Source organism: Lates calcarifer, linkage group LG3 (genome assembly GCF_001640805.2).
Source record: "Lates calcarifer isolate ASB-BC8 linkage group LG3, TLL_Latcal_v3, whole genome shotgun sequence".
Classification (NCBI taxonomy): domain Eukaryota; kingdom Metazoa; phylum Chordata; class Actinopteri; family Centropomidae; genus Lates; species Lates calcarifer.
The window spans coordinates 20807782-20826424 of NC_066835.1; the positions used below are offsets into that span (position 1 = coordinate 20807782).

An 18643-nucleotide genomic window follows, 5' to 3' on the forward strand; every position below is an offset into this window, starting at 1 on the left:
CATGTCTATTTATTTTTCCATCATTACTGACTCTCACTCATACCTGTTTTGAGAAAAATGATTTCTATTTATTCCACATTCAACCCTAAACGTGCCCACAAGTTGGTCCAAAGATGCATTGCAACAAATCCTTTACACTGCATTTTACTGAGAAAAGTAATCACATTACTGTAAAGTGGTGTCCAAGTAGTGTTAAAATCTACAAAAATAAGAAATGTTAAAAAAATAAAGTGATGCACGATATATCTAGAATATTTCTATTTCATCAAAAAGAAGAAAAACTGTTCTGTCGTACACAGGAAATGGAGGTCAAACTTAATAGGCATCAGGTGTCACTGATTGTCTCATCAGGCCACCACCTGCACCTGCCAACAGATTCCAAAAATGTTTGCTTAAGTACAAACACAGTCATTGTCACAAAACACATTGCATTAGTTTATTTTATTGTGCTAAAATCTGGAAAAAAAATGTATATTTCAAGAAAAGTAAAATATGAAGTAAAATATCACACATGATAAATATTTTGTAGTCCGTTTACTTTAACTTTCTATTTAATACAAAAAGGTTATCCCAGAACTTCCCAAAGAACCAGAGAAGAACCATATTTATTTTTTAGAGACTCTGTGTATACTGAACATATTTTTTTCAGTCAAACAGTAAATTAATGTCGAGCGCATGCTGAAGTTCCCCACAGAGCTATTTTGTCTTTGAGCTATTTTAATGATTTAAGATGTTGACACTGTGAACTGGCTTCAAAGTGCTCTCCCCTTCACGGTTCATTCTGTCTCTTTGAAGTGAAGCGCAGACTGTTGTTGGAGACACCGGAGGGGGGGAAGACATTTGGTCCATTTAATGCTAGATAAATGTCCTCAGGTAGACGCACAAGTCCTAACAGCGGAGTGGCATGGTGGGAGAGATTATTGAATAAATCATACACCACCTTGCTCAGCATAACCCTGAGTGAGCTCCAGTAGACCTCTGGTTGTAAGTATGCAGTGGAGGTTTAGCTGATACCTGGGTACATGTATTTCTCACCATATTTTTTTTTTTTTTTTTTTTTGGGGGGGGGGGGGGTTTCTCTTTAATTTTAATTTTTAATTTTCTCTCTAATTTTCAACATTTACTCGTTCTTGTTTACTTGTTCACTGGGAAGCAACATACAGCCGAGCCTCGTGGTAACGTGCATCTGTTAAAAATACAGATTAAAGCAGCTTCATGTTAAAAATCAGTGTTTTTCCAACACTGTTTGATATTACAATGTGTCAGTGTTGTTTATAGGTTACTCTGCTGCCCCAGGAGACCAAAAAACAAACTTGTTGCTGAACTTGGCCACAATTCCTCTAAAATATGCTAAAGTGAGTTCCAGTGCTTTCATAGCTTCACAGCAAAAAGTAACAATTCCCTGAAGTTTGGAAATAGAGCCAAACCAGCTGATACTGTACTGTAGATACTGTAGGTGAAGTAACAAGGTTTTGATCATGCACAGTATTTACGTACAAAGGTCCTGTGAGGGATTATTTCCTTTGGTGGTTTTGATCATAATGAAGGGGAATCATTTTAAAACACTGTAAAAACACAGCACTAACACAGTACAGCCATATTGATGGCTTTTCAATATAAACATATTTTCTACACATTTCAGTCTGGATAAAAACAACTCTACTCACTAACACAGGCAAACTTAATATGCATGGTTTTCCATATCAACTATTTGAACACTGTAGGAATAACTCAAGAAAGAAGTTGATATCATTATAAAATGTTTATGATGCACTGGAAAGTTTCTCAAAGTTCCAAGTTTGAGATTTATTCTATTTATTCAAACGTTTTTCTCATGTTAATCTGTGCATGATTGTGTTTTGAATCGTGCCTTTTCTCTCCCACCATCCTCCCCGTCCTCCAGAAATGGTTCGAACTGCCACTCCCTTCCCCATGGTCTCTCTGCTCTTCGTCTTCACTGCCTTCGTCATCAGCAACATCGGACACATCCGGCCACAGCGCACCATCCTCGCCTTTGTCTCCGGAATATTCTTCATACTGTCAGGTGACGCGCAGAACATTACAAACCTGTTTGTGAGTGTGAGGGTCTTTAATGGGCTCAGTTTAAAGACAACATCCTCAGCCCCTGCACAGTAGGTCTTGTTCATGAGGTGTAATAGTCCTCAGTTCATACAGACCTTGTTGTTGTGCATGGAGACAGGGTTTGCAAACAAATCAAAAACTCACACAACACTAATTTTATACTCTTGTGAAACAGCCACAGACTCCAGGCTTTTCTGTCACGGTTTGTTTCCATATTTTCCAATTATTCTCCTGTGTCTTGTAGTCATTGCACAGCAGCCTGGGAGACAAACCTTAGCACACAGCTGTTGGAAAATCTGTAGCAAGAGAGTCTGTGGAGAATAAAAACATTTTCTAGCAATTCTAAATGTGATTTGTGTGCATATTTATGCCAAGAGTAAAACCAAGTGAGCTCCAGCCAACTATCAGGACAGATGCACCTCCTCTGAGGAATATTTTTCTGCCTTTTGGCTGGACATCCTGCAGCCATTCTCAAAGGTTTATGATCAAGTGATAAAACCCAACTGTGAACTCTCCTGGGCTGCTCTCAGGTCAGCCTTGCCTCACTTTAAATTGCAAGCTTTACAGTTTGGCATGATGACTTAAAACTCGTCCAGTTTCTCCAGATAAAAGGTCTTCAGGAAGGCTTCATATCAGAGATTAGAGAACAGCTGAGGTTACAGTTTCTGCAATTACATTTTCACCTTTTCATTGTCCTCGAGCTCTGTTGGGATTTTGTTGCAACAATATTTTCTTTTATGTCCTACAGCTACAGCAGTTTGGAGCACCTCACACTTTTTTGTGTGTTGTCCTTGAAGAACGAGACAATAATGCAGTTAAATGTGCAAAGTATGAAAAACAAAGTTTATGGTTGAAACACTGTTCAGTCAATATCATTAAGCATAACATAAGCATTAGAAAGCACAGTAAAGCGTTGAAAATGATTTGCAAGTCAAATGATCTACAGATAGGTAAGATAAAAGTTTAATTCAAAATGTCAAATAATTTGCATCAGCAAATGCATTTTCCACATTAGGTTTCATTCACTGATGATAAGTTTCATTAAGGCCCTATAAACGAAAGCATGATTAACATTTTAATGGTTGTGTTTATGCAGCTCAAAGCAGTTGGTTAGATTATGGAAGATCGTGGGCTTGGTTATTATATAACCAATGATACTGAAATAGAGGAATCAAACAAAAAAAATATGGACGCCTGTGCTAACTTTGATGAGATGGGACACATTGACTTTTTCAGTATTTAACAAAAACAACAAACTTTCCCTAACTTTACCCAAATCGTGTCTGAAATCTAAACCTAACAACATTCTGGATTCAGAGCACAAACCGTCATCTGTGGTCTATGTCTGTACGTCCAACCATCCACTCCGACATTCACTTTATCTCCTCTGTTTAGGACAGGGAGTCACACTTTGTCAGGCAGCTATTAAGTTACTTTCAATGTGTATTTGGCAAATCAGACTTGTACAGAAATGTATTTAGTAGGAGACAGAGAAAATAAAGCGTGCTGGATAGAGTCCTGTCTGTCTGACTTATCAATGCTGTTTGTTGCCTAAACAACTCTCACTGTGAGAACCTTGAGAAAGCTGGAGACCCATAATTCCTCAGGACTATATAAACAGGCAGCAAGACTGAGGTGTAGGCAAAGACCAGTGTGACAGTATCAAGCTCCTCCCTCACCCGTCGGCTTAAATAAGATGTTAAAAAGCAGCAGAGCAGAAGAAGAGAAGCAAGCTTGTTAAAAGTCAACATTCTTCAAGGTTAATGATAAAAAGACAGCTCAGTGGATGGGAGACTCTGCAGCTCTTCTTTCCTCTTCCCAGCTGACAGCTTGTCAGACTTTACCTTGTTCTTGCTGGTGGCTGAACAGTGAATGGGATTTAATTCCAAATAATTGCTCTCTGCTGAGGAAGCTGCAGGGAATCAGCGATTTGATATTTCACTCCAGGCTTTTGGTAGAAAGTTTAAACTTCAACCAAAACATTCTGGAAAGTGACTTTGTTGTAGTTGGACATTTCAATCAGAAAGTCTTTAATCAGGAGGCTGGTTTCCTTCAGGATGAGACCTTGTTGGACTGAGCCAAAAAGTTCCTGTTATTTCACTGCATAAGTGGACCGGACACAAACCATCAGTGCAGTCAAATTCTATTCCAACCACGTAGCTGAGAGCCTCAAGTGCTCAGTGGAAAGTTACTGGATGAAATGTTTGATCACACTTGTTCTTTTATAGACCCACATGGTAGTCTATTAACAAAAGAGACAGTCCTCTTCAAATGTACATTCATCCAAACATTAGACTGCTTCCTGGAAAGGGGGCTTTCTTCTTTATTGGTTAGCATAACTGGAAAATCAAATATTGTAAACATGTTTCTGAGACTATGCACAAGTATACACTAAAAGCCTTGTAGTGCAACATTACAGCATTGTAAAAGAAACATTTTCACAGCAAAGCCGTCCATCTTAAGATCTCAACATCACCAAACAGAGACAATTTAACATTCCCTCTGGGTTGTGCTGTCATGCTATGCTGTACATTTTGACAGCAGCAGTGTATTTAGCTTGATTCTGACTGTGTGAGGAGGTGATTTTGCTGAAACAGTGCTTTGAGAAGTTTCTATACACATGCGTGTGTATCGTGTATTGATATTGCTACTGCTGTAAAACCTGTCACCATCATAACTGACATGAGTCTACCACAGCTGTTCAGTGAAGCTTTTCACATCCGCCTTTCGAGCCGACACATTAAGTGTTTGATAGATTTTAGGTGGAGTATCACTTTCACTATCTCCATCAGGACTGGTCCAACACATTATTCCATTGATCTGCTTACTACACGCCTGAATTTCAAACCTAGCTTACCAAAAAAAAAAAAAAAAAAAAATTGTAATCCATCTTGTCTCAGGGATGATTAACAATGAATAAACAAAGTCCCTTCTGTCACGTTGCTGGACCGAAGCTGTGAAATCTTCCACTGAGCTTTGTGTCTCATTTGTATCAGAGTCCTGTTGGGAAGGAGAGTCACTGCAGCCAGCAGGGTGGCATCACTTCCTCATATCGCTGCAGGACAGCTGGGTGACGTTTCCGGACCGTTACCTCGAGTACAGGGTCGAGCGTTCAGCTGATGAAGTAGTTGTTGGGATTTTTTTGGTTTGTTAGTCTCGCTCTGTCTCAGAGCAGACAGGATGACATCACCCTCCTGTTTCATCCTCTTTTTTGCATGAGGGAGCTTTACCTCACAGATGCTAGCTTAGCATGAAGGACTGCTGACTGGACACTTGGACAGTCGTGACAAACATGGTGTCATAGTAATGTCACAGAGCCAAGGTGGAGATAAACACATGCATGCACATATATACATACAAAGGGACAAGCTCAAAGACATGTACATGCAGATCTGAACACACCAGGCCAATGTATGTGTGCTGATAAACACCCGAAAACAGAAAAATACACACACATGCACATTTTAGCTTACATAGTGCATTAGTATTATATTCATTTTGTATTTATATTTAAGTCACATGTAGGGATGTGTGGTTTTCAGGCATTTCACAGGTGAAAATATTGATTTCACGTGTAATGTTCACATGTAATATTACAATCAACAGTAATATTGCATGAAAAATTATATTCTATATACTCTGTAGTGAAATGTTTTCACCTGTGACATGTAAATCAGGAAACATGGTATGAAAAAAATTGAATGAATTTGACAACTCTGAAATGAAAACAACGTCGTCAACAGCATCTTAAGACGTGAGACCATTATTCAAGAAAATCTTGGGAGAAAAGAAGAGAATACACCTGCATGGGTTTTATTATCTGTCATGTCCCTCACTTTAAGAAGTCATTTCAACAACTAGTAATTGTTTGGCACTTTCTGAGAAGAGTACAACCTATTCTCTGCCAGGAATAGAGAGATTTCTGATAGTTCATAGCACAAAGAGAGAATTGAGCCCAGAAATCGATGGATGCCATTTTCACATCTGAGACAGCAAAACAACACATAGGCTGGATGTTCATTCCAAAATGTTATATTTTTTCTTGTTGTTTACTGTAAAAGAGTGTGTTTTTCAAAGGCAGCACTGCAATTATTTCAGACACAGCAGGGGAGACAGAGACAAACACTGAAATCAGTGCTGCTTTAAAATCATGTCATATGATTTTGCAGCAAAAACTGCGCTGCTTGTCTCAGCCAGCTTGTGTGTATTTTTGTCATGAACACTGCCCATCAGTCACAGAGTGCCTGTAGGTTAGAACATGGTGGCTGTGGACCAGCTGTTTCCTCCCTGTTCTCCTGTCTGTCCTTCCTCCAGTAATTTCTCTCCTCTCATTCTCTCTCTTTTTCACTCTCTCTCTCTGCGGTGTTTTTCCCCTCTTCCTCTGTGAGCGTGTGTGTGCACGTCCATACACGTGTTGCACACTCAATACAGCCAGCAGGCTGCTGCTGAGATGAGCATCCAGCCACAACACTGCCATCTCATGGCCGACTTAGGGAATTACATCTTTCCAATTTTCCATTTTCCTCTCCCGTATTTTTCAGTTCCACTTATTCTCCATTTTGGTTCTCTGTGTTCCAGTCTTTCACTGTTAGACCACAATGTCTCTGCCATATTTTATATAATGGAAAGGACTTATAACATTAAATGTCACATATAAATAGAAAATCAGTAGGCACTGAAACTTCATATTGTCTGGCCATTTTCCTACTCTGTAATTTTGTCTTCCAACTTTCAACTTTACATATCAAACGTTTGTTTAAGCTTATATTAATATAAGAATAAGAACTAATATAAGAAAGTGCATGTAAAATGCAGCAATAAGTCAAAAATGTATATATTAATATATGTAAATGTGCTTAGAGCTGTCCAGTTTTCCTTGTGTTATTCCAAACAGGTCAAAACACATCACTTCTATTTTTCCAGAAAACCCCCATTTTTTAAACATGCTAAATATTGTTTTACATATTTCATATTGTCAGGATACAGAGCAGTAAAACAGAGATGTGTCCTTATGAAAACATCACAGCTTCTTAGTGTAGCTGCAGCCTATGAGTGCCTTACATCTTTCATCTACCCTCTGGTTTCCTTGAGGCGTCTGAGACATGTTTGTTCCATCACGTAAATCCAGAAAATCTGCTGCTGTCTGTTTCCATAAGGAGTATGTGTCTCCTGCTTTGATTAGTCCCATTTTGCACAGCTGTCACACCAAACAATCTCAGTGCTGAACAGGTATTTCCAATCAGGACCAGATGGTGTTCTGCTTATCTGTTTTCAGATGAAGCTTCTCTGTTTGTTAAAACAGCAGTCACTTGTTTATCTAAATGTTTTGCAGACATTATATCTGCAGGCAAATCATATGGCACATGTTCATTCAGTTTACATATCTCACGTTACTGAAATGAGTAGGTTCTGAATCCCACAACATACAGTACAAACAGATCAACACAGGACAATAGTTTTGGTGGGGACCTCTGCTGACCCTCATTACCTCCATTCTCTGTTCACTAGAGTGCACAAGTGCTCATCGAGTACAGTGTACACAGCATCAGCTTAACTTTATTTTACCTACATCCTCAGAACATGCAGGTTCTACTTGGCTGAAGTACTACCAGTGTCAGTTAGTTTGTGAGCATTTTACTAAACACACATTTGTATGGGAATATGCACCAGTTCAACAAAAAAGTTCGGCATCAAACTTCAGTCATTTACTCTGCAGCTGTGGAGGTTGGTAGTTGCTAAGTAATCAGTTGACTTACTGCACAGTTGTCATGGAAAACTTGTACGTCTTCAGATTCTGTATCCTCTGACTGAACTATTTCTTAATTTGAACATATCAGACATTTTCTACAAGCATGTGTTGCTCTTTAAAATGGTGCACGTGTATGGATGACACTGAACACAGCTGTGCAGCTTGTTGACTTAGAAAACTAACAATGCAAAAAATGCAAAACATAAATTGATTGTCATTAAAAACCTCTTCTAGTAACCACTGCTGTCACTACTACACCACTACCTACTGAAAAAGGAGACAACTGCCATGAAATCATTATATATCCATAGTAATTGTATTTACAGTCTTCTCCTCAGTTCATTTTAGAAAGCAACAACAGCAGTGGGGAAGAGTTTGTCCTGGAAAGGGATTTGCCAGATCACAAAGTATGATTTGTAGTGTTACCAAAAAGAAAGAAATCGTCTTTCTTTATGTGGCCTTCACTGTGAACTGCCTCTAACAGCGCTGGAGGAACAACAAGCAGTACAGGCTGACCTTCACAGTTCTTGTGGTTTCCATGTTGTATCTCTGTGACCCAGACATTCAACTACATTTTTAAGGAGGAGCACATCAGCTTTGCCGCGCCATGGAGCCTCTGCGACACCCTGACGCAGAGGCTTAAATCCAGCTTAACACATTTTGAAAACTCCATGTAGGCTAGTGTTTATTTTCACATAGTGGTGTATATTGGCATTTTCAAGAGAAAATGAGCTGTAAGGTTATTAAAGGGAGGCATCTTTGCTGTGTTTAGTGTGTCAGAGTTTCAGTGCTGGAGGATTTTGGAGGTCAGCTGCAGTGGTTAGTCTGTCGACAGGGGAGGAAGCACTGACACAGTCCTAATGAGGATTCACTGTGTGTTTGTGTGCGTGTATGCGCAAGTCAGCCAATGTTTCTTTGGCCACAAGCAGCAGTGCATGTTATTGTATGTGTATGTGTGTGACTGCGTCCTTGTTTATCTCTTTACCACAGCACAGCCTGTTGTTGGGGTTTTCTCAGCCTATTTTCAGTACAACCAGGACACGTTATCATTAGCTATTCCAGCTATAGAACGCACACACACACACACACCAATACAAAGAGACTAAAGGCCCATTCAAATGGGATTAGTATTGCAGGGTAATACTGCTGGTTTTCTTGTTATTTGCACTTTGTATGGTTGTTACACATTGATGGATGGCAGCAACAAAAATGACGAAATGTCATAATATCCTTTTCTCTTCCTCGCAGTAGGCTTACCATGTCTGGCATTTCCAGTGGTTTTTAATGGTCTGTTTTGTCTTTAGAATTACACGTCTTTTATTCTGGAAAATCTACCTGTGACACTTCATTTTTGTGTCTTGAAAGGTGCATTTGTATCTACCCCATGTCATTGAGCTGTAACCTGAGAGAGTTGGTTGTTTAACATAAAATGACAGCCAATGGTAGGATGCTGCAGTAATACTCCACCCAAACTGAATATGCCTGACTCTAAAGAAGGCTTTTTTTTCAAAGAAGGCTTCTGTGAGCTTGAATTAGGTGGTTTAAATGGATGTGTGTGTGTTTGTGTGTGTGTCTACAGGTCTCAGTCTGGTGGTGGGTCTGGTCTTGTATATCTCCAGTATCAATGATGAGGTGATGAACCGACCCAGAGAGCCGGAGCAGTTCTTTCACTACCACTACGGCTGGTCCTTCGCCTTCGCCGCCTCTTCCTTCCTGCTCAAAGAGGTAATCTAAGCACAATACACACATTCACACTAACACACAAACAGGCACAGATGTAATCGTGCATGAACATGTGGGTGTACTTCATGTACATAAGCACTATGTAGAAGTGCACACAGACAGAAGCATGCATGCATACAATACAAGTAATCACGTTGGATGTGCATGGGGACAAAATACACACACACACACACACACACACACACACACACACACACACACTGCAGAGTAAACACAAAAACACACACTGAGCAGTTCACAGTGACACTAATATGTACTGATGCTTAACATTTACTGATGCTACATAACTGATAAAAGACTTAATGTGCACAGACACACACACACACACACACACACACATACACACATTGTTTGGAATCTGGCTTGGATGTCGACCAGCCACCATTTAAGCATGTGCACAAACACAGATACACACAAACTGCTCGTAGCTTGCTGAAATGCAGACTTATTCTGCTAAACACACACATACACACACACACACACACACACACACATTTAAAAAGTGCCTGCGTAGGAGCCCGTCATCCTGCCTGCATCAATATTCATAAATGTTAATAGCTTGAATACTTGAGGGCAGCAGCTCTGTCGCAGTACAGCTTCATATGCATCAGAATATTCCTCGCTGGGTGGAGGGGTTGAGGGGGCTTCTCCTACTCCTCCTCTCTGCTTTCCTCCTCTTCTCCTCTGCTTCGCTCAAGTCTCCCTTTCTCTTCCTCTCTCTATATGTCCTCTACTTTTATCTTGTCTCCTCTTCTTTTATCTTCAGTTCTTTAATCCTCTTTCGTCCCTTCTCTTCTCTTCTCTCCTTCTCTTCTCTCCTCCCCTCTCCTCTTGCCTTCTGTACTTTCATCTTATCTCCTCTTTGTCTCTCCTCCTCTTTTCTGTTATGGTTTTCTCTCTCTCCTCTCCCACTTCATCTTCCTCTTCTCTCAAATCCTCAATCAAATCTTTTCCTTCAGTTATCTTTTGTTTTCTAATCCCAGTTTTCCCTACTCCCTCGTTCTTCCTCCCTCATCTCCTCTGTTCTTCTCTTGCCATCTGTCCTCTTTTTATCTTGTGTCCTTGTCTACTCCCATCTTCCTCTATTCCCTTGTCTATCCTTCCTCTGCTTCTGTTCTTCTCTTCTTCAGTACCCAAATGTCCTTTTTTACCTTTACTTTTTTATGTCCCCTGTTCCCTTCTCCTTTTTCTCATTCTTCTTTTATTTGTCTTCTCAAATCCTTTGTTCCATTTTTGATTTTCTCCTTCATTTCCTATAAAGTTACCCCATTTTTTCCCTCTATCTTTCCTCATCTTGTTCTTCCATGTTTCCTTCTCCAATCCTCTGTTCTCCCTCCTATTTTTCTTATCTGCTTATCCTCTTTTTTGTCCTCTACTTTTGTCTTCTTCCCTCATCCTCTAATTCTCTGTTCTCTCTCTCCCTCTCTTTTCTTCCTCTTTTATCATCTCTGTTTTCCCATCCTTTCATCTCATCTGCTTTTCCTCTGTCTCCTTTCTTCCCCCTGTCCCCTCATGCCTGGTTTTATCTGCTTTCCTCTCTTCTTTTCTGATTTGCTTTACGTCTAAACTGCATTAGAGCTGCAAAAGACGCATTTAAACACAGTTTCTCTCTGTCTCTCCCTCTCTCTCTCTCTCTCTCTCTCTCTTATACACACACACACACACACACACACACACACACACATTTATTTGCATTCTCAAGTTTCAGAGCTGTTGTAGCGATGATGTTGTGGATGAATAGTGAATGAGCTGTGAATGCTCAGTGGATGCGCGGGTGAAAACATGAATACATTTTTGATAATGGTTCGTTCCACTGAGGAGCGCCAAGCCTTTTTGTCAACCCTCTGCAAAATTATTAGGAATTTATTTATTTTTCTCCCCCTCCTGATGGCAGTGTGTTGCAGTTTACGGAGGAGGAAGGATCGTGCTGATTCTGGTGTTTCATAAAAGCTTTTTGCGTCAGGGAATTTGCTGAAAACTCTGCGGTTCATTTTGATCCCTGTGATAATACTGATGTTGAGTTTTCATGCAAGGAAATAGACAGGGACGCCCTCTCTCTCTCCATCTCAGTGTCCGTTTGCTGTATTTATTTATCAATCAGATCCACTTTATTTGCATGGCTGAAAACATATACAACTTCTAAGAAGATAACGTCATGTTCCCCAGTCAGTAATAGGTCTTCACTATCCACTCATGCTGCCTCTCAATATACTGTCAATATACTAATATGCATGAAAACATAGGGGCATAACAATAAAAACCAGGCTGTTAAATGCAAAGTGAGGGAGTAATAACACTCTGGAGAAATGCAGCCAAATACCCATTCAATCCATAAAATAAGTAATAAAAACTAAAAAGCACACAGGGGAGCACAGACCTCCCTCACTGCTCCACAGTCCTCTTGTTTAGAAATGTTAATGTACTTATTAAAATACTGAAACGCTTTTGGATCCAGATCTGCACCAACGTACACAAAAATAATGAGATGCTTTTTTTTGTTCACATAAATGCTCATATATGTTTTATTTCTTATTGTTAAAGAGCAACTTAAGACCATCGACCATCTGAGCCCACCCAGCATAACAGCAGGGTGCAGCCAGGTGTGTTTGTTCTACTTGTGACCACACTCACCTGTGATGTGGCCTGGTACTATCATGCCACTGTACAATGTGGAAAAAAACATGGCGTCAGCACTCTTTCATCAGTGGAGGGATTCATCTGTCTGTCTGTCTCGTCTGTCTATCTGTCTCCATCCCAGGGTGCAGGAGTGATGTCTGTCTACCTCTTTATGAAGCGTTATGCTGAGGAGGAGCTGTACAGGCCTCACCCGGCTCTGTACCGCCCCCGCATGTCTGACTGCAGTGACTACAGCGGCCAGTTCCTCCATCCAGACTCCTGGCCTCCGCCGCAGCGTGGTCGCAGCGCCTCTGACGTCTCCTCCGACATCTCCATCCAGCTCAACCAGACTCCACCCCCACAGCCACCTCCAAAGGGGGGCAGCAGCTCCCAGCCGACGCCCTCCTCGTCTGGGCCTTCATCAGCGGCCAGCTACCAGCTCCAGCCGGCCTCTTCCTCCTCCACCTCCTCCTCCTATCCACACCCCCTTCACCCAGCCGCCACCTCCACCCTGCCCAGGGCCTCCCATTCCCACAGTCACCCGCAGCCCCACCCACACCCAAGCGGGCCCCCACCTCAGTCCCTGCCCATGGCGGCACCACCCTCGGCCGTGCCTCCTCCCCGCTATCACACGCACATGCGGATGAGCGCCTCGCCATGCTAGGCTATATACACAGGGAAGGGGAGGGAAAACACAATGGGGGGGGGATTAGATTTGTTCTGTCACAGCTCATATACACTACAAGACAACACACACACAAACACAAATCTTGTACCCTGAAAGTGTGTGGGAGGAGGGATACAGGGAGGGAGGTTTAAGGAGATCAAAAAAGAGTAGAGAGGAGGAAAGAAAAGCGGGGAGGAGGGGAGGAGAGGCAGGTGGGCGGAGGGATGACTCACCGCTGGTGCCGAGCCCAAGACAAAGACAGACACTTAAAACTTTTAACACGCTGGGAGGGAACATGGGAGGGGAGGAGTGAGGGATACGATGATTAGTAGCAACAAGACGTTTGTGGGGTTTCTGACGGGTACATTCATCATCAGGGCCGTGATACACAGGCAACAGTGTGAAGCAGCACAGGAAACAGGAAGCTGAATCATTTCCAAAACACTGTCCATTCAGAAAAAGAACAAAAAAGTTCAAACAAGCAGTATATATCTGATTATGCGCACATTACCCTGTCATCAAACAAGAACTAAGGAGACCTGCTTTTCTTTGAAAAGCACTAGAAAAATTCATTCATCATTCTTATGTAATTCCATGGACATGGTTGAGAGGGTTACTTGATTACATCTTGATAACTTTATAAATAAATGTTGAAACCCAGAAAGTGAATTATATATCAACAGTAGACCGTTGTTACTGTGGCATTTGTTCTTGAGGGAGAGTACAGATGGTGCATAAAAACAACTGCTAATGTAAATGTAGCGCAATCTACAAACAGCCCAGTAACAAATACTGAGAGACACTGGTTCAACTCAGTGCTCATTTGAGACTGTTGTTTGTGACACATGACACAGTGAAAATACAAGTAGGAGTCTGAATATGCAAACAAAAAACTGTAGCCAACACATGGGGTATGTAACACTAATGTCTCCTCTGAATGACATGGGCTCAGTCTGTGGAAGTAATCTGTATCACAGCTAAACAGAATAACTTACCCTTTTCAGAATGACAGCAGTGTGCTGGTCCAGTGGAAACAATAATAGTCGTGAACATAGTGATGGGTTGCATCACTTCCCTGCCTTTCTCTTGGAAACCTGGGTCTCAAAAGAAACATGAAAAATGCCGCTATGATAAGGAATATTTCTATTATTAATCAGTATTGCTTACAACTTTTGCCCATGTACCATGACCTAAAACCACAACTATTATGTACACACCCACAGGTAAACTGTATATGCATATAGAGATTTATACTCCAACTGTATAGAGATTATTCTTCCTCCCTCTCTTCTAGATTCTTGCTGAATTTAAAGTTATGAAAACTTAATCCTGTATGTCTGTCATGGGGTGTAAATACTACAGTATGTTTTAGGTGTTTTAGCTATTGAATTTTCTAAGCTGTTTGTATTTTGAGACGGAAGTCTTGGGGTGAATGTTCAACTTTTCGTGGAATGAAACCCGAGGACGTAACTGAGAGACTTTTAAAAGCATGGAGCACAGTGAGAGAGACTGTCAGTTTCCCCGGTGATCACCCATGGTACAATCGAAATGGATGCCTTGGACTTTTGGCACTGTTGCCATGGAACTGAGCATTTAAATTTCTTAGGTGTGTACATAATAATACATACAGATATGAGAAACCAGGTTCTGATTGCATTCCATTTGAATCTGTCCAATACAGAAAATAAGAATCTACTCTGGTAGAATGTAGGTGGAAATATTTTCAGACCAATCATCAGTCATTTCAACATTATTCATGATAGTTTGGAGATTTACTTGTGCTCCCTGAATGGACAGATTTGAAATGGAATATAAATTGAATCTTTTCCTGGTTTCATATAGGGAATAGAAGGTTTATATAAAAATATATGGAAATAAAGACATGGCACTTTGATGAACACGAGCTTACATGGGGAGCAAACTGAAAACCTGAGTGCACAGTAACAGATGGCTTTGAATTCCAATTTACCTCCTGTTTTGATCTATTATTAATGTAATTAGCTCAGCTACCACTCACTGGAATGAGATTTTACAACTCCCTTTTTGCACACTTTTTCTGCATCCAGATATTTTGGTTCTTTCAGATATTTATTTCAAAAAGGTGTCAGCTCTTTTCTTTGATGACAAATTGAAAAGAATAAATATCTGAAAGGTTAAGAGGTGTTGTAGTGTGAACCGGTCAGGACTCTGTGCAGGCAAGTCAAGTCCAGGCAAGTGGGAAAACCAGCTCTTCACAGATCTGGCTCACTGCAAGAGGGCAAACAGACAGAAAATCGACTAATCCAATAAACTTGCCACAAAGGTTGGAGAACACGCTGTTTAAAATAAAACTATATGCTCAAGCATTAGTTAAGTAAGCATAAGTTTTTCAGTTTGACTCCCATTAAAGTTCTCATGTTGCACAGTGACTTAAAGAAACAAACTTAAAGACTGCTTGTTTTTTAGCATATTAACGATCATGCCCAGCATAGGGTGATGTTTGTAGCCATTTTTAGACCTATACGGGGAAAAATGTTATGCTTACAACCTGTGGTACTGTTAACAAAAAAAAAAAACAGTGTAGCAAATTAATTGCGGTGTTAGCATCTTTATGACTATTTGCTATGTGAAAATTAAATAGAAAATCATTTAGCAGCTGAGTATGAGAGCTTTTGCTGATGTTTTGAGATGTTTATTTATTTAATTGCCAAAGCTGAGCATTCATGCTGTGTAGTGAACACACACAGACACACAAACAGACATACACAGAGATATATTTATGTAGCTGACTTCTGAGGAGGTTTTTTTCTGATACAGCTAAATCAGAACCAACTGTTTTTTGCGGACATCACAGCAGAGAAGTAGAGCTCTGATGCAGTGAACCGCTTTTTGAAATGTTTACTTCCTCTGTTCAACGCAGACATTTCTTCAAACTGTGATTTGGGTGTAAATATTCACACTGTACACGCTGTATGCAGTCTACCCGAGATGTGTTTACAGTGTAAAAAGTAGAGAACATTTAAAAGTTTACATGGTCACCTTTGTTTTGAGTCAAATGGTGTTTGACTCAGTTCCCGTCAAAAACTGACCATATATCACATGTGAGTTTAAATAGAGAGTTTGTTTTCATCATTCCTGAAACGTGCAGTTTGCAGGAGTGAGGTTTTTATCTGCAGCAGTGTGTTTGTTAAGTTTAAAACCAATAAAGCTTGCCTGGTTCCAGCCGACTAGTTCTATATTTGTTTATTTAGTTTTTTGTTATTATATTTATTTTTGTGTTAAATTTGTGCAAAAGTGAAAAATACTGCAAATGTTGTTTCATGTTTTACAATTTAAAATTGCCTGCTACAAATGGGGGGAAAATAAAATAGTTTTCAAGTAATTAGGGTCAGTGGGAGATATAAGGTACTTTTGACCTATTAATTTCATTTTCTTCTAGTTTAATATGATTAAACTGATTCATTTAGTAATCTGTATTAACTACATGGCTTAAGCACTTAGAGAAATACATCAGGGCCACAGTGCTGCTCTTCATTAGAGATATTCAAACACTGTTTCAATTTGTTTTATTTTTACCTCCAGGAGTGTGTCCTGCAACAGAAACTGAGAATTTGAGATTAGTTTGATAGTAATTAGTTTTGAATATTTTTTCATAGCAGCTTAATGCAGCAGAGATGAAATACAAATTGAGTCACAAATTGATTAGTTAAAAAACCCTATTTGCATGTGTTGATACCAGCACTTATGTAACAATCGCAGGCCTGAAAATAAAATGCATTATTGTGCATTATTAGAGTATGAGTCAGCCTTTGCATAACACATTTGCTTACTCAATAACATTTTGAGATTGTATGTTTTTGGAATATTAAATGATGCAGATTTTTTTTTAATCACAAAACATACCATATTATTTCACTATCAATTATATCTTGGTCTTGAAATTGTATAAACATGAATTTCTTTTCTATACTTTGTTTTCCCAGAAGAAAAACAAATCTCTTAACAACTTAACGCTTCAAATAAGGGTTGACATTAGCAACATCAGCTTGTCATAGTTCAGCCTCATTCAAACTCAACTAAACTTTAAAACATTCACAAATTAGACTTTTAGAACATTTTATAAACGTGGTAAATGTATTCAAAGTGTTCAAAGCCTGACACATAATGCATTTGTGAGGAAATGTGACTAAAATAATGCGTTGTGTGTGTGAAGGTGCTGCAGGTGTTTTCACTTAAGCTAATTAGACCTCTTTTCAGCGTGAACCTGGGCGGGTCTTTGCAGCAGATAAAGCTGAGGTCAGACGAATCGTTTGTCCTGCCTGACGTAAGAGGTGCCGCAAATTTAACAGGGGATTCAGAGAAATGTCAATCAAGTTTGTTATTTTCACACCTGAATGTTCCTGAGAAAGAGTCTAATCAGCTCATATAACTGAGCACACCTGTGTGGGTGCACTGTGGGTATTCAGGGAGGTTTTAGGAGCAAACAGAGCTGTTGCTAAAATTCTCCAGTCCAATTTTATTTTGGACAACCTTATTACCTCTTTGTGATTTCAGATAACACTAATTATAAAGTTCCTCTCAAACTTGATGTTGCTTGAGAGTGAGAATGATGTAATGCTGTCTGTCTGCACCACTGAGCTCACAGCTGCACTTTTCATTTCAGCAGCAGGAACAGACTCTTCTGATCAGAGGAGGAAGTTCCAAGCATTTTGTGGAGACAGATCCCTTTCTGAACAGCTGGTCTGTCCCAATTTAGGCAAGTTATTTAGAGTGGCTTGAACACCAAGGCAACTTAGCTATATCAGAAATAGCTGCTTATTAAAAAATTTAGGCACAAAGATGAGCCAGTAGGGGTCAGCTCAGCAGGCAGGGAGCAGACTATAGAGGAGATAGGTTAATAGGAATCAGGTGTGCAGCAGCACCAGCTTCACCATGGATGCCTACTGAACAGGTGAGGATACCATGACAATAAACCTGTGACATAAAGAGTTCAATTCATATGATTAGAACAGGAGTCTTTACTATTAGGATGAGCTGCTGATGGTGACATGATCAGCAGAGGCAAATGATTTATCACCAGCATTTGAGAGCTTTTAAATCCATTTGACTGAGTCTTGCTCTAACTTTTGTCACCACTGACATCCCTGAACTGTTTCATTTGTGGTTTTATATATGAATAGATTGTCGTGACATTTGGTGCACACATTTGCACACCCCTCAGGATGAATTGTAATCACTTAACTAAAGATATTCCTATCAGTCTCAGCTACACTGAGTTTAGTGCTAATTAGCATGGCAGCATGCTGATGTGTTAAACTAAGACAGTGAACATGATACAAGCCAAATATCAGCATGTCAGTATCATCACTGTAAATGTGTTGTAATGCTGACATTAGCAGTTAGCTCAAAACGATGGTGTGTCTCAGAGCTGCTAGCATGACCTATGTCCTAGCAAAACTATAAGAAAGTAGCATTTCAGCTTCCTCACTTTGTGCTCATCCCTTTAATATCTCTCTGTTGACAGTGTGTTATTTGTGGTTTTATACAGAAAATAAATCAATGGACAAACAGGAAATGATTAAAACCTGCACAAACAAAACTCAACTCCTCTTCACAATGGGCCAACGTTTTACTTTTGGACTCTGAGGTGCATTTTCCTGCTAAAACTTGTTTACCTAATGAGGGTTTTTTCAGAACTTGCCATGTTATGAGACTCTCCTCAGCCTTGTGTAATCTGCTGCTGGCTGCTCACTGACTGGACTGTGAATGTCAGTGGAGGTTCTGGCCGACTGGCTTTTACTGTCGCT

At 40.1% G+C, this 18643-nt stretch overlaps 1 protein-coding gene across 2 annotated transcripts in view; it reads left to right on the forward strand.

The window, feature by feature from the left end:
* Positions 1-16063, forward strand: part of cacng7a (calcium channel, voltage-dependent, gamma subunit 7a) — a 35314-nt gene extending 19251 nt beyond the window's left edge. For both annotated transcript variants that reach the window (XM_051068919.1, XM_018682123.2), the window contains exons 4-6: positions 1904-2044; positions 9411-9556; positions 12333-16063. In XM_051068919.1, coding sequence (XP_050924876.1) covers positions 1904-2044; positions 9411-9556; positions 12333-12854 — 809 coding nt within the window. In that variant the 3' untranslated portion in view covers positions 12855-16063. The remainder of the gene's footprint in view (positions 1-1903; positions 2045-9410; positions 9557-12332) is intronic.
* Positions 16064-18643: the final 2580 nt, after the last annotated feature.